At 42.3% G+C, this 26,311-nt stretch overlaps 1 protein-coding gene across 2 annotated transcripts; it reads right to left on the bottom strand.

The window, feature by feature from the left end:
• Positions 1 to 219: 219 nt before the first annotated feature.
• On the bottom strand, positions 220 to 25,481 carry LOC120835619 (potassium voltage-gated channel subfamily B member 1-like). 2 transcript variants are annotated; one of them, XM_040204698.2, is made up of 3 exons: positions 25,192 to 25,481; positions 23,844 to 24,510; positions 220 to 2,936 (listed from the first exon to the last, which is right to left on the bottom strand). In XM_040204698.2, exons 2-3 carry the CDS (start codon positions 24,396 to 24,398, stop codon positions 1,161 to 1,163), a joined length of 2,331 nt encoding a protein of 776 aa, XP_040060632.1. In that variant the 5' UTR covers positions 24,399 to 24,510; positions 25,192 to 25,481; the 3' UTR covers positions 220 to 1,160. The 2 variants fall into 2 exon arrangements, with proteins under 2 accessions (XP_040060632.1, XP_040060633.1); XM_040204699.2 differs by having other exon boundaries at positions 25,170 to 25,310.
• Positions 25,482 to 26,311: the final 830 nt, after the last annotated feature.

Here is a 26,311-nt window from a genome sequence, read left to right on the forward strand (position 1 = left end):
CGTGGGGTGTAGTCTAACAAAGGCATCTCCATCATGTTGAAATACAAAACTATGTGGTTATATTATATGTCTAAAAGTTAATTGTTTTAGAACTATATCTTAGAAATATAAACAATGTTCATTCTTTTAATTGTACAATACATGTGTGCTTTTGGTGTAGTTGTAGATGTACAATAATCACATTTCTACAAAACTGCAGGTTCTACACAGAAGATCTCATTGATTTTGAGTGCTGTCTTTACAGCTTTATTGATGCCCATTTTATGTTAAGCTCAAATTACAGGAATGATGACACCTGTGAAAATAGCACACTAAACATCTAGATTTTCTCCAGATTAAAACTGATTACACCAATACAAGACTAGGTTTTTTTTCTAGACCAGCAGGACAGAAGAATGCTACATAACAATAAATATACGGTATGTACTGTATATATATATAAATACTTATACTTAAATATATAGTTTGTGTATTTGTGTCTATGTATGTATGTGCTGTTTGTGTCATTCTTTTTACCTAAAACAAACACAAACACAAACAATACACAACATAAACTAAGGCCAGTTTTGAGGAAGAAATGAAGAGAACTTAACTGTACATTTTTCCCAAACTGGCTTTTGTAATGCCATAATTATACTAATACATAAAAAACATATAAGTTCCTCATTCACACAACAAAGTAATCTGAACTACAGCTGAATGAATTTCCCACCTTACAGAGCCGTGTTTCAATACTTGTGGCTTGCATTGACTTGGGCAGCTTTTTCTATTGTTACTCTATCCAGGCATGCCAAAAGAATTCGGTTCAGTTGTTCTAGTCTTACAATTATGTTGAGATTATTACGTCAATCTGGACCAAAGTAAATGTATAAATAGTCAAAATGATTGAAAGGCATTCTGTGCCAAATTAAAAAACAACAACTTTTAGAGTAGTTTTCTGCTGAATTGATTAATTCAGGAGTCTTAGTGCAAAACACCGAAATCTGTCCCACCGTCTGCAGCTATTTCCATGGCAGACACATTTTATGTCTTCAATGTTTTTCAGAAGTTCAGTTTTGCTGAGTTCATTGTGCATCTGAAATTTCCCTTTGTGCTTCCTCCTCTCCTGTATGCTTCCTTCAGGAACTCTGCTTCATTGAATCCCGAAGTGGTTGTAGCTCCTAAGCCACATGGTTATCCTGCCTTTCTAACGGCAGTGTGCTGTTCCCCAGCTTCCTCTGCTTGGCCCCTCGCTGGGAGCCGGAGTGATGGCCCAACCCGGAGCTCGCTCTTTCCAGGACTCTTTGGGAGGGACGGATCCCTGAACCGCCATGCATGTGCTCATCGTCATCTGTGTCAGCGTCAATGAATTTATTGATGGACGTATCGTGGAATGTGAAGAGGCTGCTGGGCAGCATATTCTCTGGGCTCTTACTGGGTGTCCTACTTCTGGCAGTCGTGTAGACAGACACCTCAGGGCTCTGGACTGACGAGCTGTCAGAGAGGGTCCCTCTCCCTATTTCCTCCCCATCTCTGAGGTTGACCTTGAGAGAGTGTCGCAGAGCCCGAGGACTGTCCTCGGACAGGCCGAGCTTCGTGCCCCGTCCTGTCTGGGGTGTATTGGTGCCCTGGGATTCTTCATGCACATTCTCCAAAGTGGGCTCCAGGTTGGGGCGGGTGCTGACCTTCGCCGGCATGCCGCTGATGGGGCTTTGGGAAAAGCGAAAGCTCTCAGGGAAGTCAGTTGTGCAGCTGATGAAGCTGTCAATGCTGGACATGCTCCTCATGTCTGCCAACGTTTCTGCTTTGTTTGTGGTTGATTCAGCGGTGATGCTCCCCATCTCTATTTCTGTTCTACGCCTAACTGCTTTGGACGGCGGCCCCTTTTCCTCGCTGTCAAGATTGGGATGTGACTGGGTGTTGGCCATTGTACTGTACATCTCCTCCAGTGTCTGTGCGCTGAGATACTGAGGGCTGCTAGAGGGCTTGGCCTGCTCTTGGTAGCTTAATGCAAGGGCCTTGGAGGGGCTGCTGGGGCTCCTCTGCGACCTGAGTTTGGGCGTCCCTTTCTGCTTACTAGGAGACACGTGATTGTCATGTATCTTCTCATTCTTTTCACCTGCATTTTCCACTATTATATCCATGAGCTCTTTATCGCGGTCAAATGCATCTTTAATGTTCATAGAAACAATGCTCCCATTCATCTTAGCCCTCTCCAGAGCCTCCCTTCTTTTGATGGCTTTCTCCTGCCTCTTTTGCTCCTTGTAAAACTCTGAGAAGTTATTTACAATAATAGGGATAGGCAGCGCAATCACCAGTACTCCAGCAATGCAGCACAATCCTCCAACTATCTTCCCCAGTAGAGTTTTGGGGTATATATCTCCATAGCCTACCGTGGTCATAGTAATGGTAGCCCACCAGAAAGAAGCTGGGATGCTTTTGAACTTGGTGTCCTCTTCGTCCTTTTCGGCGAAGAACACCAGACTGGAGAAGATCATGATGCCCATGGCCAAGAAAAGGATAAGCAGGCCAAGCTCATTGTAACTCCTCCTTAGCGTGAAGCCCAGAGACTGGAGACCCGTGGAGTGACGAGCCAGCTTCAAAATACGCAAGATCCGCATGATCCGGAAAATCTGAACCACGCGACGGACATTCTGAAATTGCAGCACGCTCTTGTTGGATACAGTCAAGAAGATGGTGACGTAGTATGGCAAGATGGCCAACAAGTCTATTATGTTCAGCGGACCCTTAAAGAACTTCCACTTGTTGGGAGAGGAGAGAAAGCGAAGCAGGTACTCCATGGTGAACCAGGCAATGCACACAGCTTCCACGTGGGCCAGTTCCGGGTTGTCTGTGGAATGACCAAACTCATCTATGTCCTGCAGCTCTGGAAGGGTGTTCAGAGACAAGGCAATGGTAGACAACACGATGAAGAGGATGGAGATAATGGCCAGGATCTGGAAAAGAAAAGACAAGAATAAAAGTGTGAAAATTACTAATGAATACATAGTAATGTTTGATGAGTATATCATGTTTAAACATCAGCTTGATCCGTGTAACATTCAGGTCAAAGCACCAATGTGCCCAAATGTACAGCATCACTGTCCGCCAGGCTGTATATTCATAGTCCTGCTCACATCATTAAGTTCGACTGTATGGTGATCGGGTGAAAAATGTATAGAACGTATTAGTATGTGCATACTAATAAAATGTGGACGGCCTTAGACTAATTGCTTGTTCAACCCAGTCCTTTAATCTTGGTGAAGCAAGCAGCAAATGCTTCATCATCACAGCAATGACGATAGTTGAGACTGAAACGATTTAAAAATAAAGATTAAACGGCCGTGCTGAACCTAGAATAACTCTGAAGCCATCTGTTTTGCTTTTGGGAGAGGCGCATTCTCATAACCTCGAATCATTTTTACCACACTTTAAACTTTCATTTTAACGAATAAACTTCAATAAAGGAAAAGTACTCTCTGGTGGTATTACCACAGCATGCGTGACTCACTTTACCTCTCTGCAATTTGCAATGTTAAAAAGTATATTAAAAGCCCAGCTGTCCAGACCAGTAGAGCTAAAGTTAGCAGTTGCCCCTGAACTACATGCGGAAAGTTAAAAAGCTCCATCACAGTGGCATATTGCTTTAGCAACGTCAGAGGAGGAAAGTCAGTCCCCGGAGAAACGCCATTTCACTGTGTCAAAGCAGGTTGATGCCATTCGAGACACTAAATCGCATTTCACACACAACTAAAATATCCCAACTAGCAATTGACATTTACTGAGGATATTTGTTGACGGCCCATTTAACTTTCTTGCTTCTTTCTCCAAAATAATCCCGAAAATGTCATATCAGCATTTCAAAGAAATGGGGTCACAGCTAATGCAATCTCTGGGGCAGATGTTTTTGTTCTTCCTATTCAAATTTTGACATGCATTGCAGAGAGAACTGATACATTTTTAAAAGCTTCGCCACACTTCGCCGTCCCTCTGTGTCATTACAATGTGCTTTGATCCTTTAATGCCCGACACTAGAAGACCACAATGTATTACTTGTTTAACAAAGCAAAGCACGCGTTGTCAATGAGCTTAATAGACAAGTGGAGAGTCCGGAAGCGTAACCGGCTGAGTCCTGTAGGGACTCGTCTTAGTACTGGCAGTTGAAGAGGCCGCATAGTCGTGGTTGTCCTTTTGTTCCTCTCCCACAGTCGGTGTAAAACCCGTCACAAGGTCAGTGTGTCGCAGGCCAGCGGTGAGCAGGATTATTCTCTGGTGCCAATCAGTGACCATAAATGTTAATTCATCTTGACAGGTGAACACTTGCACATCTAGCCTGACCTTTGAGGAGAGAGGGACTAAAAACAGAGATGCCCTGCTGTGGTGATGGTATGAGAGTTTAGGAGAAAGGGCAATTCCAACTTCAGCAGCCAGTTCAGCTCTGAGAGCATGTTCAATTAAAGGGCAAACTAAAAATGTAAACTCATTCCCTGAAGTGGTCTGCCTCGCGCTCTAGATCCCACGAGACCAAAGTGATGGATGAAAACTCTCAAATAGGATCCAGTAGAGGCTTGTTACTAACATGACCATCAATAGAGTCGGAGATGTAGAGGTCAGATTATCAGACACGACAAATTCTGGAGAGGTGTGAAAAGGAATTTGTATCATTGATTTAGCGGCAGGTTTTCTAAAAACAATGAGGCTGCTGCTCTAAAATGGAAATCACACTCATCCACAGTAATTTATGTTAATTCTCTGACTAGGCCCGAGCGCTGCTTATGTACCACACTGAATACAAAAGACAGCGTAGTTTATTTGGAGAACAACCAGAGCAGGGCCAGCTGAACCTCCCATCGAACGATTTATCTTCACCCCTTCCCCTCCAACACCAGGAGTTCTCTTAGAGAGGAGCTGATAGGGATGTGATCCCACCACAGAAACACAGTACAAACAGGGCGAGAGAGACGAGTGTCTGCTGAGGCCCATCAGCACGGTGACAAAAACCTGACACAGAGGGAATGTGGCCAACCAGTCTTAGCTGCAGAAACGTGTTAGTTTCCTTGGTTAGTCACTGTGATCTGAGTGTGTTTGTATGATTATTGTATTCAACAATGATTGCGTTTAAATGGAAATTGAGTATGAATAAGTTATTGTTACTGCTGCTGGCAGGCAGAGTTGAGGAGAAAGAGAAAGTGTTCCCACAGTGCAGATAATGGCAACGAAGGTAAATATATGTTGCTATTTTGCAAGAACGACAATATGACATAAATGCAATCTTACAAAAGGTTTCGGCAAGCAATGTGTTACCTCGGTCTTCTTAATGACAAGTGCTGAGGTTTTGAGGACAAGTCATCCCAATTCCTGTCTGCATACGTAAACAGAATAATAATCTGCCCAAGAATGCTGCTACTTCAACACAACCCTGATATACACACTCATGCATCGCAAACAAACCCACATGCATAATATTTCCACTCTTTTTCCCTCCCAGTCAGTAATTAGCCCCAGGTCTTCCTACCCCACACACCACGAGGCAAGGGCCTGAATATTTAAACATCGTCCTGCAAGCCACCCTGTCCTTTAAAAGGTGTGCATGAGTGGTGCTCACAGGGCCATGGCAGTTTGCAGAGCCGGGGAGAAAGCCTAGTTTCCACACTGCTTCCGCCACACAAAGTTAGTTCTGCTTCATGCGCGATCAAGGAATGGATGGACAGGGGGAAGGAGACACAGCGGGGGAATCCCGTACCAAAGGATTAGAGTTAAACACCTGGTCTGTAGCTTGTAGATTTGGCCGAATGTGGTGGCAATGTAAAGAAAGTTGAGTTAATGGCAGCCAGAAGATCACCAAAGTCAATAGGATGCATCCTCTGGAGAGTTTGACTGTACACATCGATCCAGATGTTTAAATATTTCCATATTTACAAGGTGTAAGTAACCGACCATTAACAAAATCACATTTCTGTCAAAATATTGCAAAATATAAATCTTATTATTAGTTTTTCACCTCAACAGTGACCCTGTAATGTTCACAACAAAAGTGTCACAGATTGGCTTGATTTTCAATTGCTTACTGCTTCAATCCCAAAACTGTTAAGATTACTCCTTCACTTTTAAAATAAATCTAAATAAATCTATCTCGAAATAGCTCTCCAATGAGTGAAGAGCTGATATTATTTGTGTGTTGTGTTTTTATGGATAAAATGTAATCAAAGTGGTGTTATTCATTGGCATTTACAGTGAATGGTTTCTCACAGATACTGACATGGTCACATACAGAGGCGTCTAAGAAAGACTGGAAACAGAAATACGAGACGCACACAAATAGAATTTGTTTCTGAGAATAGACGACATGGACAGAGGTGCATTGTAGTTGCCGGCGTAAATCTTTCCGTCCGTCATGAAGAACTTTCCCGTGTGTCATGCTGTGTGAAATGTTGATTCCCTCCTGGTCCAACCTCGTAGTAACTGGGTTTTCCCTTTTCGCCACAATAAACGGAATCAACAGAGGTATTGTTACGCTTACTGACTCACTAACTTTATTTTCTCAGGGTATGTTGAGTGCAAGGTGGTATCTTTAATCCTCTTATTGTATTACCACTTCTGCGGATGCCAATAAATCTTTTCTGGCTCTGTGCGCTCAAGTCAGCGGCAGGACTAAGGACATGCAGGCTTCCAGTGAGAGACCAGAAGGACAGAGGGACATCTACTCTGAGGGTCATTCAGAGGTCTTTCACTGATGCTGAGTTTTCCTAAATAGTTTACAATTCCTTCCTTAGATTTCTCATAGATTTTATTATGGTTTGGGAAAATGTTGACTTTAGTTGTATTTAGGTTTGTAAAGCAATGTGTCATTTGGTAATTTAGTCGTAGCTCACATTGTCACAGATTTCAAGCCTAAAATGAGAACCATACACCAATAATGGGAACAATGAGTGGGAGCAATGATGACCTGCCTATTCAAAAGTATTACTTTACATCTGTTTGAGGAGCAATGCGCAGTTTTTAATTATACAAGTGCCTGCCGGCCCAACTTTCCCATCTGTTTCTAAACCAGATAAAGCATCTCCCAAATTGACTAAACCCCTGTGTCTCACACAGATGTGCCCTCTGCATCATCTGCCTCCATAACTTTGCCTGCCAAGCTTTTCTACTCCACCTTTATGCCTATAGCAGGGAGCATGTGCCTCACCTGTGCTGGGGAGGAGACAGGGAGATGGATGACGCAGAGTGCGTCCTTTCAGAAGTGTGAAGGTGGTTCAAATGATGAGGCCTGCAGAGCATTGTGTATGCACTGATCTACGTCTTCTTTGTTATCGGCAAATAATGATTGTAACGGTTGCTTTTAGGCGTAAGGGAATACATATTATTCCATCAAATGTTTCCTAAAGATACCAAAAACGTGAGGAGTTATTTAGTTTAAAATGAACTCAAACACGGTGTTTCAGTACACTTTTAATGTACTTGCAATTTACTTGAGTACTTGAGTATAAACAAAAATTTATCTCATGAAAAATGCGGTTGTAATAAAAAAGAGACGAGTGAGAGGCTGACAGTAGAGATCGCTCCCCTGTGGACGATGTACAAACCTGTACTAACGCTGAGAGTCGGTTCCCCCTGATACAACACCTGTGCTATTGTCACCTTTCCACCTGGAACAGAAAACCTTGACTTTGAAACATCTGGAACAGCTGTGATATCTGGTATACATCATAGAACTCGTGCCACAAAGATTATCTTTACCAATATTTTGCAAGAATAGCACAACTACGCTTTAATGGGCTGCTGCAGACATCTTACTTACCACCACTGAGTTATTCCTTAGGTCATATCAGTTGAGCATTAATTGATAGACTAATCCAAGATCATTTAGAGATGAAATACCAGACAGAAAAGTCTCTACTGGCAGACTAAAAGAGGATTAAAGATCCACATCACCATCATGATGTGAGACTATTCATTTCTTACAAATTGTTCCCTGTTCGTCCATGTGATGAAAAGGTATTAAGTAGTATTGTAATAAGGGTGTTTAAGGCCTTCTGCTTTGGAAATATCATACCATATATATGTAGATGTACAGCAATAATGTAGAATATGTTACAATATTTATTAATCATATTATTCACCTGTATTATTCATCTCATGACTTTGTTAGACTAAATTTAAGCCTCATGTTCCGCTCAAAGAGTATCTCTACTAATGGGACCGTATTAGATTTTCTAAGATCATATTTATTTGCCAAACACTGCATCATATACTTTTATTGAGTTGAAGGTTGTTTGTTTTATTGGGGACGTTTTTAATAATTAGTAGGATATTCAATATACACCTTTACATCAATCCCATCAATGGTTCAGATGAGGTGAGCGTTTAATGTGAGTGTGAGTCGTCCTCCTCTGGGCTCTCTGCTGAGTCTGAGGTATTCCACACAGCATGAGCCTGGTCTGTCTATCTAAACATGCAGTGGGAACATCAGGACGGGGAAAGTCTCCGACAGGCTGTAGAAGGCTGAACCCTAAAGGAAAAAAATAGTATCTGAGATCTTCAAAGCTGATATACAGTCGGTGTTTTTGTGTGGGCCTGAAAGGAAGCCCACCGGAAAGACTGACAGCACATTGTCGTCTCCACTCGGCAAAGACGCATCGCACCCAGCTGAAAATGACAAGTACTCAAAATCTTTCTTTGTTCTCGATACTTGCTTTGTGCAGCCTGGAGCTCCAGCTGTCTCTTGTTTCCTCACTCTGAAAAGGGCAGTAGTGTTGGCAGGCCAGTGCAAAAAATAAAGAATATATCATGCTGAATCACCACCAGCTGTGTGAAATGGACCATTGGCAGCACAGTGCATCAAATCATCAATCATTTTCTTTTTCAACGTTTACCGTGTTACCGTTGCGTATTTAATATCTCAATCTCAAGCAAGAAATCAACACCCGGGGGACAGGCTGCCTAAAGAATCAGGATCAGGAATCAGGAATCAGGAAACATTTATTAGCCAAAATATGTCAAACATACAAGGAATTTGTCTTGGCGGTTAGTGCGCGACAGTAGACAGACAAGACAACAGTGCACAAGTAATAAAATAAAGTGGAATGAAATGCTAATGCAATGGGTTAGTAGAAGAAAAGCAGTGGCCATGCAAACAACTAGCTTTAATGCAGGTTGTGACCAGGTTGCAAACAGAGATCAAGAGATGACATCACACCAGGAATATCTATCACTTGAAGTGAGCGACAAATGAATGAAAGCAAAGTATTGAGTAAGTTTGCAGCCGACAGTGGCCAATAATATGCCTCAACTGATCTGGTGTCTGCAGACAGCTAAGTAATGTTCACTGTATTTCCCGTCTCGGGTGACCTGTTGCACAGGCTTCACCGGCCTGTTCAATGTTTACCATTAGGAGCAGATGACAAGCGGTTCCTGTGACATGATTGAGTATCTGCACTGAGTAGAGAGTTACCCAGTGCTTACAGTCAACACCACCTGAAACCGGAGAGGCCTGGTCGCTGCCCAGACTCCTACTGTATATGATGCCGTATCAGCTTAACACTGCAGTTTCAGTGCGAGACACTTGAGGAGATTCAAGACTGATAAGGCTAATGCTCAGGTGTAATCACATTAAAATGTACTGTACCGTATGTTACATGAGAAGATCAGAAGTACTCTTGTATAGCTATTAAGTATGACATTACAGTAAGGGGCTTAGCTTAGCATCGTTAGTTTTGAAACAGGGAAAGATGGATAGTCTTAGGCTCAAACTATGAAAAAAGGGGGAGATTTTGGCAAGTATGGTGATCTGTGCGGCAAGAATGAAGCTGCAGCCATTTCTGTTCAAAAACATGATGTTTCCACTTTGTTTGCTAAGCTAACCAGCAGCTTAATTTTTAACAAACATAGGAATGGTGTTGATGTTGTCATTTACCTTTCAGCAAAGAATGCACAGTTCTCTGAATGTCAAACTTTTCCCTCCACATAACGACCTATGACCTATGATAAATGTCACTTACAGAGTTTTATCTCTTTTATCTCTTGATAAAAGTTACCGTAGTGTGATTGTATTGATCTACGCTACGGTAACAGCCTTCAAGATTTTTTGCTTTCTGATAATTCCATCAATGCAGCAGAGAAATTCTGGTCCGTTACGTTTGACCTGTTTCTTATGCACCTGGGAAATAATGCAACAAAACTGAAGCCATAACCACTGCTCAGTGTAGCCAATCAAATCAATCAATCAATCAATCAAATCAAACCTACGAACACTCCTCTCGTACACTTTAGTGCAGAAACAAACAACATAGAGCCATCTATTTTTAATTCCGTAGGAGTGGAACACCTGCTTCGAACTGAGTTTCCTCTTAAATGATTCAGAGGGAGTGGAAGGGCAGATCAAAAAACTTCCTGCCTGACCACATGCTACAGTGTCTCTAGCTCAGAGGTTCAGGGAGGAGAGGGGGGCAGTAGATCTACAGCGGGGTGCTCATCACCAACCCAGGCACACGCACACTAGTAAAACAACAATACAATTACAAACAAGTCGAAAAGATCATATGGTTGCAGAAGAAATGCAAGAAAAATAAACAGGAAGAGAGAAACAGAGCAACATAAAGAGAGAGACAATGCTCCTATATAATCAAAGGAAACCACAGCTCTCGCCGGCTATCTCCCAAAACAGTGTATGTCTGCTAAATGTCTCCAGGTCGTGATTATTTCTGTCCGACTCTTCCGTACTGTGAAGGCCAAATAACTCTGAGACCTGCTCATCGTTAGTAGTAAAGCAAGGTCAGAGATGCATAATGCAAAAAGAGACCAAGAGAAGAAAGATGTTTGAAGTGCAGCGTATAGTCTATAATGTATGCAGCTGGGATGTGCAAGCACTAAGGGGCCCTCGGGCAACAGGCAGCAAGAGAAACTTTAGAAGTGACCTACTTTCTAAAACACCCTAATGAAATGTTTAAAACAAAGTTAATCGTAATAATCAATATTGGAAATAGAGTAATAAAACACGATTGGTTGCATTTATTCAATTTGACCAAGTAAGAGTAAAAAGTAAGAAAAGAAAGAAATTAGCTAGAAATACACTGAGAGTCTTACATTTACATCATGAATAGTTTAGGGGAATGTGACCTTTACAAGACCTTTACATTCACTATGAGTTAAGTGGCCTGAGATACAAAAATAAACCCTTCATTAAAACTAAGTAAGCCTTTCAATGCAGGCTGACTTTGTGTTAGCAGTGAGATGTAAGAACGGGATATTGAGGGCGTATGCCGTGGCTTCAGGGCCCTTTATTGATTATATAATAAAAGTAGATAGAGATTACAATGAGAACAAAAAGCGGGCACAGCTGTCTGCCACAACATATGGCAAATATACACAATGCTGGGCAGCTGGGTGCAAGCTGTGTGACTGAACCAGGATACGCACACTGGGGATGAAAAGCAGGCTCCATCATTGCCGAATGCAGCGGGATTAATTGTCATGTCGTAATGAAGGAAAGAAAATAGAGGCTTACCCTCCTCGCCGACGCAACACTCTTTTTGCTCTCTGCCAGGGGAAAGTTCCCTAACACACATATGACCTGGCAGACAGCGGCACATGTTGTACGTAGATCTCCTCATAGGGACACTGCTGTGGCTTACAGCTCTGCTGATAGTTACCATGGTGATCTGAGGCAGAACAGATGCAGCAAGGCCTCCATATAAAACAGGACATAGAAAAAAGAGGCCACCAAACATCGTGACGAACAGAGGAAAAAAGTTTTTGCAGTTCCGGTGACACGTAGAGGCAATTCAAACAAACTCAGCCAGCAAACAGATTTCATTTCTCATAACTTAATACGTCGTAGTCAGTGATGAAAAGGTTCAAGCTCCTCCCAAAAGATTCCAAGAAAACTATCATTTGAGAAGCTCCAACTTCTAATATATTTGCAAATGACATGTTTTGAGGTTTCGAGCTGTTGAGAAGCCAAAAAGGCAGCTGAAGGAGAAAGATACTGTAAACAGCATTTTTATGTTAACTATTTTACATTTTGCTGACAGATACATTGGTATTGAAAATTATTGTTCTTTGGAGCTCTACCCCCAACACACACAAACATGTTTATTCATAAAAATGGATGCCTCAGGGAAATTTAGTTTTTCTTAGTGTCAGCAGAATCATTCCCACAGCTGCTACTAAACAAGATCAACTACTCCAAGTGTAACTATTTATATTACCCTAAATAACCGTGTAGACCTTCACGCCTGGAGGATGGCACCACTGCTTTTAACCAATTTGCCACCTTAGACTTTGACATGCACAATAATCATCCAATGATTTTAGGAGGGTGATTTGCTGCCATAATCATACAGCCAATGTAGAAATATCAAATATGGGTTTACTGCAGTGGTGTTATAATTTACTCTCAAACAAACTCCCACATAACACTGAGCTATTCCCGACCTTTGCAGACCGCTCACTTTCATTCAGCAAAAGCCAAACATCCCAAATGTCTAAACTGAGAGTGACGGAGATAATGATTTGCTAGTGGAACCAAATGTGTGATTATAGAAGTATGTGTTTAGTTCTTCCGCCATCCACAGGTTCCTGAAGCTGAGACATTAGAGACAGCAGAGATTTCAGTAGGTGCAATCCAACTGTGCCAGACGAATCATGTAAATAACAAACAAAAGAAAAACACGCCTTTGTCTGTTTAAATATGTGCTCTCTTTCTAGTTTTACAGGTATGAAGCTCAAGTGGAGAACTGCACTTCCTGCTAAACACATGTCAGACTGGTGCCTGATGCTGCACACACTGCCTGTATCTGCTGTAGCCGACAGTCAAGCACGCCGGCCTGGCAAATCATTGCCACACATGGTGATTCTGACCACAGATTAAATCACACTTAGCCGTTCTCCCTCTGCTTCTCTTGGCCTGTCTCCTCCACAGTTTCTCCTCCATTGCCAACTGTTGAGATGACCCTCACTCACTATTGCCTGATCTCACTTACAGATCCTCGTCACATGCAGCACGCAGCACCCATTACGGATCAAACACCACTATAGTTTGAGTAAACAGCACCTAATTGCCTGTCCACATGGGAGTCACAGTGCTTGCTTTTATAAAAGAATGCACGTGCAGTTTGTACTATTGCAGTGTTCAATATATCAAATTGCTTCACGGTGTTTTGTTGATTACAGACACCATGTTTTTCCATTCTGAAGTATCCACCCTGCGGCTGGCGGCTGATATAGTGACTTTGATATGGGCGGAAAAGACATCCAGAAGAGGTCAATAAAGGGGACATCCATATTTTCTGAATTCATTCATCTTTAATGTTGATTTTGGGATCTCCTTTTTGCTCTATATAAATTGAAATATAACCATTGAATATTCTTGAAATTAACAATATTTTGTCCCCTCTTATATAATCCATCATCATATAGAATTATTGATTTGTTCCATATGCAAAGTATGTCATACTCTGTATGCTATTTGGGCAAAATGCAATAAAGTAATTCACCAAATATCTTTCTTTGTGAAAAGTTGTCAATGTGAGGGAGTTTGTTTCACAACAAGAACTGTAAGCATTTCCGTGATCACTTTTTGGCATTAGACGCCGAGGGTCAGAGATCACACTAAGATTAGAGAGCAAATCCGTGAAGATTTGGGTGTTGTTGGCATTATCCACAGAGCCAAGTTCTCCGTGGGATATCCCGTGGGATTTCTGTCTAATACTTCTTTTGATTGTGCAGAGGGTTTATGAGGAGGATGTAATGAGCAGCCTCAAAGTCGGCCCTGCTGCAAAACCACTGTGCAGACCACGAGACATTGTGCATGAGACAAGTGCATTACATAAAGACGTGAGAAGATAAAAATGACATTTTAAATAACTGTCAATGTAAAATAACAAGTCCCATTTAAATCACAACGTAATGTATATTGTGTGTATTTTTTTGTATTTTGTATTTTTGCAAACAACCTTTAGTAACAAAGCATCTCTTCACACGCCAACAACATTGTTTTGTGGGGTTACAGGTTACTTGCTCAAAAATCACACATCCACTGTGAAGTTCTACTAGTGTTGAGAAGACTTTATTTCCAAGTCTTATTATGGATGATTGAGGATGCTGACATTTTGCCTGGGAACAATTAGCTTAGTCTCAATCTTAGCCAAATATAATGTAGTCATTTACGCTCCTGTTTCTACAATTCATTTGGTAAAATGAGTTTTCAACAAAATCATGGAGCTGGCGTTTGCTGAGTTAAGTAGCAACGGCAATTAAGAGCGTTTGGCTTTGGCAACGGTCAATTAACCGATCAATGAATTCATCCAGCCGCAAGTGAACGCAACGCTTCGTCGTCTTGCTCCTCAGCCTCGGCCCCTGGAACACACATACACCCCCCCCCCCCCCCCCCCACACACACACACACACAGTGAGGCTTTCAAACTGTCCCAGTTTCTGTGCTTTTCTGTCCCCCGAGCCTTACCCGAAACCATTAAATGTGTTAATGCAACAACATGGGAGTCAAGTTTCCCCACAGATCACTAACCCTTTCAATTTACATCCCGCTGCTCAGTTTACACAGGACCCGCCGACTCATAGCTTCTGTCTCGTGGGAGATGGAGTTGCCTGAAGTCTGTTTGAGGGATAGATTTCACAGACAGGACGAGGCAGCACGCAGGCGATGGTTTTCCGACAATTATGCGTTGAAAACCGGTAGCTTTAGATGCGTGTCATGCGAATGTGGCCCGCCAGAGTGGGGTTCATTATCATGTAGAGTCATTCCAAGTGAACAGAAGGGAAAAGCAAGGAAGAGGGAATATATGAGAGCAAATATCGTGGAGAGAATACATGACCTCGCTCTGTAGTAGTGGTACGCATGAACACCACTAGATACTAAAAGACTGAATGAATGAAAAGTGCTGTATGTCCTTTTGCACTTGTCGTCTCTGTGCTTGATCACCTGCTATAATTTCATAACTTTCAACTTGACCCACATCCTCTACTCGTCTCCTGTTCGGCACACTTAAGACCAACACGCCTACATAAGAGTAGGCTGAGGCTCCGGGGAGAACAGGGACTCCTGGGACGGCTGCCTGGAGACTGAATGGTGGGATAGTGATGGGAACTCACAGAGTCCGCCCACTCTGCACTACCAGACTACCAGCCACACCGGCTCTCAGTGTAACGCAGTGCGGTTTGCTAAGAACAGCCTTTATATTCAGGTCAATGCTTAGGACCTTTCTGGGATTCTTTATAGTCAGAAACAACCGCATGTGTTTGTGTCCGTGTCTAAGGTGAGCTACCTAAGGACGTGCACTACCGTCAGCTGCTACCGGGGGACCACAGCTGGCGTGTTATCTCCACTGAGGTGATCTAATACGTATCTCGTACGGCTCGTCTACAGTTCTCCCAAACACCACTCTGGAATGTAATTACAGCAAATGAGCATTAGTCTCAGTCAGCACATCACAGGAGTCTCACATAATTACCATCAACAAATAGTGCAAGGACGTGGCCTTTGATCCTGTCTCACATTACCATGTGTTCACACTGGATTCTGCATATCTTAAAGACTTTTGCTTTCCTTGCTTAAATGTGTTCACTGCTCTGCGGGTCTGTTGTCCCATTTCAAAACAGTAAACATTGCGCCCCAACAGATGAAATTCAAAGTTGACTACACAATACACCGACTTTCTCTATAACAGCAGTTAAAGAATATGACCTTATATGCAGTTTCACATTGAAGCAAAGTCCGATGCAATTCTTCTGCAATGTGTTGACCCAGAAAAGCTTTTCTCTTCCACATTGCGTGTCTCTGTCTCTTTCTCTCTTGATCTTTCGCTCCCTCAGACAAGCGAGATACATACTGACACCGACATACAGTATGTGGTACTGTAAATACAGCGCACAACACATTCTTACAGTCTTCCATCCGTCTATTTCTATTTTTAGTGTGGGATCCATACACTGTAACAAATTGCTGTAAATTTACGGCGTATTTCTAGCGGTATCTTACAGTATGTCATAATAACTGTAAAATACAGTTAAATTTCCATCCTTGCTTGTAAATTAACGGCCAATGTCATGAATAAACAGTTAAATCTGTCAATTTACAACAGCAGACTACCGTAATTCAACTGCATGTTACATATATTTTATGAAGTGGTGGAAATACACATACATGTGCAGTGAATCACAATCCATCTACATCTGTTGTAGGTTAATTTATGGAAGCCCATGTCAACCACTGAAAAACAGGTCCTGTAAGTCATCATAATGAGATAGTATCTCATGAGATACGATGATGACTTTGACTTACTAATATACGTGCAGCTGTCACTTTTATCCAAAACGCCCATGGTTTGACATCATTTCATGTGGAGTAATTGGGGGTTAGGTGTCTTGCTCAGTGACACTTCAACTTGGCACAGGGAGCAGCCAGGATTCAAACCGCCAACCTTGTGCTCCACAGCACACCCTCCCTATCCCATGCGCCGCCTTCGCTGTTGTTTCAGTGGCCGGAATGTAAAGTATTATTATTCAAAGTGTTCACTGCCTAAATGTCATTTGAGTGTTAATCGTGACCGACTGCTCCTGAACGTGACGTCAGACGCGTAATCTCAGTTCATCCAGAACACCTGTGCAGTTCGACATTGGAGGAGTTTCTCATTGCCTCGTCTCTCCAAGTAACGTTGGTGGTGTTAAAGTGTTATTTGCCTATCATGATAAACATTCTCCTTCCTTACATCTTCCTGCGTCTTCCTCAACTTTGTAATTTTAATATTTTACCAATGACAGTGTTTCTAAATATATAATTTTGGTTTGTTTTACAGAGGCACTGGATTAAGGACGCCAGCCGTTTGCTGCGTTCAAATGAAAGTGTTCCATAGCGTATTGTTGCAGTTAGTTTACCTTGTTCCTAATGATTTTATGATTCATTTCTTTATTATTGTATAAATGCGGCATATTTTATGTTTTGTTCTTGGTTACAAATGCCTAACATTTTTGTCTTAACGGCATCTAATAAACTCCAACCACTATGACCGAAATTAGTTTGGTTGTCTTTCTTTAATTTGTGGGGAATTAAATGCAAAAGTATACGGTTATAAGTAAATAGTTCTGCTCATGCAGAGTCTATTATTCCCTCTACTCTCATCGAATGCCTGCAGCGGCAGATGTGTGTAGCTACTGGCTGCTCTGTGTGTGGTGTGTTAGCGCGTCAGACGCTACAGAGAGAGGCCAGTGTGGCGGTTCAGGTAGATGCTGCAATGTCATCAGTTCTATCAGAACTAGAGAATTATTCTTCATTTAAAGAGTGAAGAACGAGTTTGATGGACAGGTGGGTTCATCCAATCACCTGCTAATAATCTACTTAGACTCCTTCTAAGATTGTTCTGTATAACAAACCATTCGCTGGATCAGGTTACAAGAAATAGTCCCCCACAAAAAGAGCCATTTCTGATTTACACTTGTTTGTTCATATTAAACAAACAAGCTCTAACATGTTGATTAGTGAGCGTTATCACATTAGAAAATAGCATTTCACACATTTCTGTGCTTGCCATTATGAATTAATATTTAAATATATGGCAATACTTCCAGCTATATTAAGGGGCACTGAGTGCTCTGTAAAACCACAGGGTTCAGTGAAGTGAAGTTTATTGGACACTACACCTCTGACTCCCTTACACTCGCACTTTCGTCCACATCAGAATTACATCAATGTGTCTATTTAAGTGTGTGTGTGTGTGTGTGTGTGTGTGTGTGTGTGTGTGTGTGTGTGTGTGTGTGTGTGTGTGTGTGTGTGTGTGTTTCATGGGGAGAGTGAATAGGAAAATAAAAGGCTGAAAACAATTCATGTTCGACTGAAAGCAAGTGAAGGTTGGGAAGATGTGCATGACTTTATATGCGTGTGCACACGTGTGTGACAGTGTATCCGTGGGCCTGTGGAAGAGGCGTGCCATGATTTAGCTAAAGTATAAACAGTGAGCTCTGCTAGATGTCACAGGCAGGGCTTCATTAAGATAGAAAACACACTGTATAATATTAACAAGCATAGCATTATCTATTACCTTGGTTTGAGTTATTCTGTAGCACATTAATTAAAGAGAGCAGGTGGAAACATTGATACATAAATTTAACTGAACTCCCCATGACGTTTTCTCCACATTCTGGTCGTGCCTAAAGCTGGTTCACAACGTTGAATGGGTCAAAACAAATAGAGTGAAATACCTAATCTCCCCGTGCTGGCTTAGTCTGAGACTATCATCAGAGGTGGGGACACGAGGGAAACCTCTCTACTCCCACTCAAACCAACCAGACTTCAAGAGCTGCATTATCTCTGTAAACCTTGAAGGGCCTGAAACCAATAATCACAAGCTCTGTGTGGGGGCTTGATGAACTCCACCTCCTCGTGCCGCAGAGCATCATTTGCAAAGTATATACTTCATCTATTCTTGAATGCACACAACTGGGTCTAAATGTGAGCTGTAAAGTGAGATGAGCAGATGACAGTATTTGAACACAGCTCCCCTGTTTGCTTTTCGCTCTCATTCTATTTGCTGAAGAGCAGAAGCTATTGACACCTGTCTGGAGAACAATTGGCGTTTCTCTCACTTGTGTGCCTCTATCACTGCATTTTCACTCTGATTGGAAATGAATGTTTACTGCACAGTAAATGCGTCACCAGTTTGGTCCCTAATGATGCCAGGCGATATGCTATAACTGTTACCTGACGCTTGGTTTAATTTAGCTTGTCTACCACGGCAGATGTCACGCTCCACGGTGAGAGACTGGTGGTGAGCTGCCGTTAATTGAAGTCTGTTGTTAACTGTTCGTCCATGCAGCTTTCAGGTGTCGGGTTCTGTATCAAGTTCAGGTTATACTTACTGTTGCTCAGTCTGGCAGCCGCAGTGAGCGACAGTTTAGACTTTAGCGTTTGTTGAGAGGGACTTCAGACAACACAAGAGTTTTGAAATTAAATTGTAGAATGGGTTTTTGTAGTACGTATTGTTTGTAAAAACATCATAATTGAAACACCTTCTGAAGCACATCTCTGCAGAAGGTCATGGATCTAAAATGAAGAATCTGGCTGGTTTGATTATGTGCGCTAAACCGTATCGACCTTTGTGTGTTATTTAATCAGTCCCATTAAAATAGAAGGCCTACAGTAAAAGGCCTTGAGTCAAATGATTCCCATTATAATTATACCAGTGGAACTGCTATAACAGTACGTTCTTTTTGTATATTTTTTCCACCAGAATGAACCATGCTGAGTCATTTATACAGCTTTTTGGAGAAATTCTAAGAGAGAAAATTGCTTTTGCTCTATATAACTCGCATTACTTCAATCTCTACTCCAACCAGACTCACCCACCTTTAAACGAGTCAGAACTTCAACTTAAACCATCACGTATGACCAAAGGATGATTAAGGAGCTAGATATGGGCTTGATGCAAGTACAGGAAAATCGGTTGAGCTCAGATACTGTAGGCACACAAAAGGTTAAAGCTTTAAACTACATTGTGCTTCTTTACTGTCTTTGACACTTAAGTGATTCTGGATGAAGGGTACATGACAAAGGAACCTGATTAAAATTGCACGAGACATCTTTTTGTTCTGGTGTCCACAATTGATGACAAGTAGGGAAAAGCACATGGAGCACTTGAGTTTGGGTAAAAAGCCAAACGATCAGAAAACAATGTCATGTAAAGAAAAAAGTTCAAAGATGGGTTACATAGATTGAGGCTCTACTGCTGTTAGTTAATGTAAGGTACACTGACAACAGAATTCCATTGCATTATTCAGTCATGCCTGTCATCTCTGCTCAGCTCAGTCTCAGCCTGCAGAGTTGCCGTGATCGGCAACTGTAGCTTCACAAGTAGTTTAAGCACACATTTGCTTTGGCTTCTATGTATAACTCTTTTTTCATTGCGGGTGACCACACGACCCCCGCACCACTCTGTGTCTTCTTGAGTGATGTTCTCTCGCTGACAGGCTGATTTAAATAATGAATGAAGTTCTGCAGCAGAGTAGTCATGTCTCCGCCCCCTCAAAAATTGACCTCTCGCTTTTTCAAATGTCAGTGTCCACAGCCTCAAACCCTGTTTCACCAACGTGTGTGGACTATAATGAAAGCCAGATAAGGCGTTGTAATAAAAACAAAGCACGGGATTTGTAAGTCTGTCAAGCGGAGATACCGTGTGTCTTCTACCGTGTTGGCCCAGCTGGCTCGCGTGATAAGCTGATGTTAGCGTACTAGATTACTTTCCTCCATGGAAACTGCAGGGAGATAATGGGGCTACAATAGTGGTACTCTTTTTAAAATGCTCCTCAACTAGTAAAGGAGATAAATGTGTGAACTGTGATGATCGATAATTCATTCTTTATTTATACTAACTCAAAGCCACACAAAAGGAAAATAAAATCAAAAAGAGGAGCTGAAAGATATTTAGATATCTGTAAAGTGAAGCTGTTGAGTCAGGAAATATCTCCGGATTTACCATCTGAAGGGACATCTTTCACATAAACTAAGCAATTGGATCCATGTTAATAAAATACTGATAATTTTTCCTTTACGAGTATGACAGTTCTTTTTTAATAGAAAAGGGCTAATTTAACATTTACATGTTAAGAGTCAGATTGCTATTTTAATGTGAAAACTTCATCACTCTGTATTTGGTGATTTCCATTTTACAACCTTGAATGGAGAATTTTACAACCTTAAATTGTGCATGACTGTCTTCTCGTGCTTGGTGGTCCGACTCTGAGGTGTAATCTGCTCAGGGATGATTTCACCTCCTACAATCACAGTCTGTGAACCACCCAGGGGGAATTATACAATATAAAGCCAGTCTTTGCGTTTGGTCACTTGTGCAGTCGCACAGTTAGTCACATGCTAACGAGGTCCAGAGGGAGAAGATAAATATCTGGCTATTAACAGACCACAAGAACATCATGTCATAACGTGAAACAACATTCAGTAGTGGAGTTGTTAAATTGTTTTAAGTATGGGAGCTTGATGAAACTAAAGGTCCAGTTGTCAAACGCATATACAAATAGTCTCATGTGCACTGTGCAAGCTCTCATTACAACACAACTCTTTGAAGTCTCTGAGAAATTGTTTCAGCTTAGCAAATGAGATGCATGTGGAACAAACTCTCACCAACACACAAACAATTTAATCCTCCTCTGTGCAACTGGGCAGATTGTTTCTATCGATTGGCAGCCACCGGGGTGGGTAAGTACTTCCTTATAGGTGAATTTCTAATCATGTGTTTCCACAAATTGATCAAACAGCATCAAAAGCATGTTTTCAATCAATAACGCTAATGTCTCTCTCAGTGTAGCTTCTCGGGTGATACTGCACAATGAAGATCTTCATGATCATCATGACTTAAGCATTAGCAGAAATGGAACTGGGAAAACATGCTTTCCATATTAAAAGTATTCTATTTTTTTATGACTATTGTTTTTGTGATACAAGTCGTTGGTACCCCAGTGGATGTAGGCTGACTTCAAAAGATGGAAAAATAGTTCTCCATGAGACTTATTGAATATGAGGATATATGTATTATGTTTGTGCATTTAGATCAAGAATGTACAACGTCAGAGACTGCAGTCCTCATTGTGATTGAACGTAATCACCTCCCACTTTATAAACCTCTGAATTAGATGAATAACAAATATATATTCATGGATTTCTTTCCACTTTTAGAATTTGTACTGTAATTAGAGCGTTAATGCTGATTTGTTCATTTGGACTTGAATAATGAGGAGGGAGCGCAAGCTTAGGTGCAAGCGTTTCTGTCACAAAGCAACATTCCTTGAAACCAACTTGTGAAATACACTTGGGTGGATAGTTGGGTGGCACGCATGGCTGATTATAGCACAAACACAAAAACAAATACAGTAAGAGAACAGCTTTTTGGAAAGAACACAAGTTCACAGACGAAACTCTTAGCTCTGCTTCTTCAGAGCCCTGCTGAAAATAACAACAGAGACCTTAAAATCCCAGTGACGGCTGTGTCTCCTCGGGTCCCACCGCTGCGCTGGAGGGCAGCACGAGCACTCCGGCCTCAAAGAGAGCATTTAGCAGGCAGTGGTCTCCGGGAAGTCACATGTTTGAGTGGCTCTCTGCTGGCTGGTCACGGTGTGTGTGTGTGTGTGTGTGTGTGTGTGTGTCCCCCTACTCAACCCATCCATCCTTACATCGTAGCGTGTTTGCCGTCGACTCCCCCACATAGCAGCCCGAGTGCACGGAGTTCTCTTTGCAAACAGCCAAGTGCTTAGAGTAAAATAAATCAGGCATATCTGATGTGGCGAAAAAGGGCAGTTGACCGCCTCTGGTCATGGCTGTCTTTAGACTCACTGAGAAGTTTCATCCCAATTAGTTCAAACAGCCTCTGCCAAGCCGCAATAACCAAGTGTCAGTTTTTATAGCTCAGTATTCTGTTCTGGACCGAAGCTTTAGCGGCAGTAGGGAATGCTGCAAGGCTTTTAGGAGGCAAGTACTCTAATTCCCACGCGCACAAGTGTCAAAAGCCTTTTAAGTTAATGTCTGTAAAACTTAACAGGAACCTCAGAAGAACATGCTCATTTTCTCTTTGTAATTTATCTTTCTAAGCTAAGAGATGTTGCTTGCTTAAAACAAAACCATGGGGTTAAAAGAATCATAATATGATTGTAATTCATTCTGACTTGACAATAAAACATCTACTTTGATCTACAACTCTTTAAATAAATAGTAAGACCGTTGACTGTGCAAGTGCATCACTTTAGGCCAAAGTTCAAGCATGTCTAACAAAATGAGTCAAGAACGTTAGTTTTAAATATTTCATTCGATTACACGGTGCAAATTAAATCCTGATTGGTGCATCTCCTTTTCTCAACTGATCCCTTTTCAAAACTGAGAACGAACCAAGCGGAACAGACAGAAACCTCTTGTGAAAGAACCAAAACTGCTGTGATTAATGCAGAAAATGTTTGTGTTCATGTATATACGACTGCATCACTGTAGTGAACTGATTGAGAAAAACCTTAAAAGCTGCTGGCCTTTAAATACAGACAATTCATAATGGAATGATTTCCTGCAAGTTTCCCGTTGTCCTTGTTCCTAGTGACCAAAGGAGTCATAAGCGTACGCGGGTCTAAGTGGTCCAAGAGGTGTTTGAAATGTCTCTGATTGATGACTTCACCGGTATATCTTACATACAAAGAATACACTGGGAAAGTTGAATCTGAAAGTAAAAGCTTTTTTTATACACTCTCTCTGATAAATGGCCAATGGCCATTTGGGTGGTTATTTAACATTTTGACTGAACATTGACCCAGTCACATCTTTCAGGTCACTTAAAATGCTGTCAACATGAAACCATTGATCCACCAAAGTTAAGTATCTTTGTTCCTGGAGTGTGAGCTATGAGCCTGTTAAGGACCAGAAGGTATTGAATACTGGAAGTAAGGCAGGACTGGCTGATGAGGCTGAGAGGTTGTGAACGTTGAAAGCAAATACACGTGCACCTGAGATATGGACTAAACTAACTAACACTAAGTGCCCTTATTGTCTTCCCTTCTGGCGCTACAAATGAAAAACACACTTTCAATAAGTGCAAGGAAATAACGTGTGTTTCTCAGGAACAGCACACTGATTGAAACCAATTCCAATTCCCTGACAAAAAAAGGCTTTTAAGCGACTTTCCAGTAAAAAACAGCAACTCTTCTTGTCATTGATTTAATCAAAGTATCGGTTTTCAAAGTTGGACTCTTTCTTAACTACACACTGAAGTTTGCTTCAGCTGTGATGTTCCCCTCAGAGCACAACAACATGTATCCCTCATTCTCCCGCTCTCCAGGTTCTCTCACGGCGGCAGCGTGCGGGACGTTACCTTAGCAGCAAACGATGAGCTTGGTTTCTCCAAGAGATCCCAGAGCTTCTTCCTCTTTTCGGAACAACACGTGGTTGTAAACTCCTCTCCGACCCTCTCGCTCATATTCTCGGCCTCTCTCTTCAGCTCCTCGTTCATCTGCTCCTTTTTCTGGTGGTACCTGGCCTGGCAGCAGGACTCCAGGTAGATCTCATCAATGCCCCAGAAGTCCAGCTCTTGGCTGAACGAGAGGGCGCACATTTCCTCCATCATGTGCAGCTTTCCGGTGCGGTAGAAGTTCAGGATGGAGGTGAAAGCTCCGGGGTGTCTGTCGAAAAAGTACTCGCTGTCACCCAAGCTGTAGTCGTCGCATATCTGCATGATTGAGTCGTGGGTGTCGCAGTCCCTCAGTTTGCCCAGTCGCGTGCGGGGAAGGCGGTCCAGCGTCCTCCACAGGACTTCGTGGAGAAGGCCCCCGACGTTGAGCCTCACTCGGCGGATGTGGGTCTTCCGGCCGATGATGTCCGTGGAATCCGGCGGCAGCGAGGTGGCCGACTGAGACTCCGTTTTGATCATCTTCACTTACGTCACTCAAGTCTCTCAGTCACTTGAAAAGAATGGAAGATTAAACTCGTGCTGCAGGTGACCACATCAGCCCCCACCCCAGCCTGCTTGTTTCTTCATGTGGCTGTAACACAGGAACAAAACACAAAAAAAAAAAAATTGAAACTCTATTGAACAGCCAGTGCCGGTGTCCTATATGCAATGTCAGGTGGTTTATCCACTCGTCAGAGAATCAAATATATATTGTAATCAGCTTTGAGAGGCGCAGAGGAGGATGAGAGTCGGTGCGTGATTAACTGGACTCCCCGGTGAGCGCTGTCCGGTGCTGAAAGGCTGCCGGCAGACTGCGGTGCTGAAACAGCTCAGCTCGGTGCGGGACACTCAACCATCCATCCGGGTTCAGAGGCGCGCGATCGAGAACAACTCATGTGATTGTGTGGTTGTTGTTATTACTGTTCTCCACCACAAGATGGTCGGATATACTAACGCAGACGATCAACTTTGCACCACAATAAAACATTACATCAACCCGTGACACCGGGCTGATTTTAAGTGTAACTTTACAGTTCTTAAAGTTAGCTGGGAAAAAAATAGCATGGTAACCACATCAACGCGAGCATTTCACAGCTGTGTCAAACAACCTCATTTTTCGCAAACGTACATGTACGAAATAGAGATTTCTTTACAAAAATGAAAGTGAGTTGTAGCCTCAAACGATGACATTTGACAAGAGCACAATAAATTAACATGTACGCATACATGTCTCCGTTCATCCCAATTCACCTCGTGGATGGAAATCAGATACCTCGCTTGTGCAATCGCGGAAAAACTCCGCGCGTTTGTCCGGTGCTCTGCCCGGAGCTGGTGGAGGCATCACAAGCTACCCGGCGACATGTTGGGATATACAACCGTGCACCACCGTGTCCACTGCACCCCGTCCAGCCCCAACAAGTAGACTATCGTGAGTAACCGGGAATCCTCCTCTGCACCTCTCCTCCACCTCCACGCTGTGAGAGTGAGTGCTGGCCGGTGGATGTGAAGGAGATCCTACAGGGGGCCGATTGCACGCATGCTCCTCCAGTGGATGCTGCCTGTGCGAGTTTAACCCCCGCAGAGCCAGTGAGCCACAGCTCGTGCGTCCACGTGGTGTCTCAGAGCAGGGCCAGATTAACACTTCGCTGTACACTGGGCAAAAATATCCAAGGGCCCCATGATCATAAAAATACAGAATAATTTACAGTAATATGAAGTTAATATACTCAATAATTCAAAAATTGTCTGTCATCAAGTGTATTTGATGTACAGATGGGCAAATGCTCATAGAACAACAAATGCACTCACATATGATTTTATTTTAAAGCAAAACTCATCAGCATCTGGCAAAATTGACCCACTACATAGAGAGGGAAGGAAGTTTAATCCATTTTCACAAAAAATAAACAAGCAACCACTTTCAAAGCATCCATATTTATTGAACAACACCTATTCTCAACACAAATGTATTGAACTGATAGAGCCATCACACAGGAAGTCCACAGACAAGACAAGGACAATCAAGTTATAGTGCAATATAAACATTTTGAAATCTGCCTGTTTTTTATCAACAAAAATAAACATTTTACAGAAATGCTACATAATGTGGCAATATACACAATTTTAATCCTAAATAATGGGAAAGTGCACGTTTACATTTGAAATGCTTGATTTCATTTAGAGGGCGGCACGGTGGTGTGGTGCGCAGCACTGTCGCCTCATAGCAAGAAGGTCCTGGGTTCGACTCCGCCGAGCGGCCTTTCTGAGTGGAGTCTGCATGTTCCCCGTGTCTGCGTGGGTTCTCTCTGGGTTCTCCGGCTTCCTCCCACAGTCCAAAGACGTGCTCTGGGGATCAGGTTGATTGGGGACTTTAAATTGCCCGTAGATGTGTG

The sequence above is a fragment of the Gasterosteus aculeatus genome, chromosome 17 (genome assembly GCF_964276395.1).
Source record: "Gasterosteus aculeatus chromosome 17, fGasAcu3.hap1.1, whole genome shotgun sequence".
NCBI lineage: Eukaryota > Metazoa > Chordata > Actinopteri > Perciformes > Gasterosteidae > Gasterosteus > Gasterosteus aculeatus.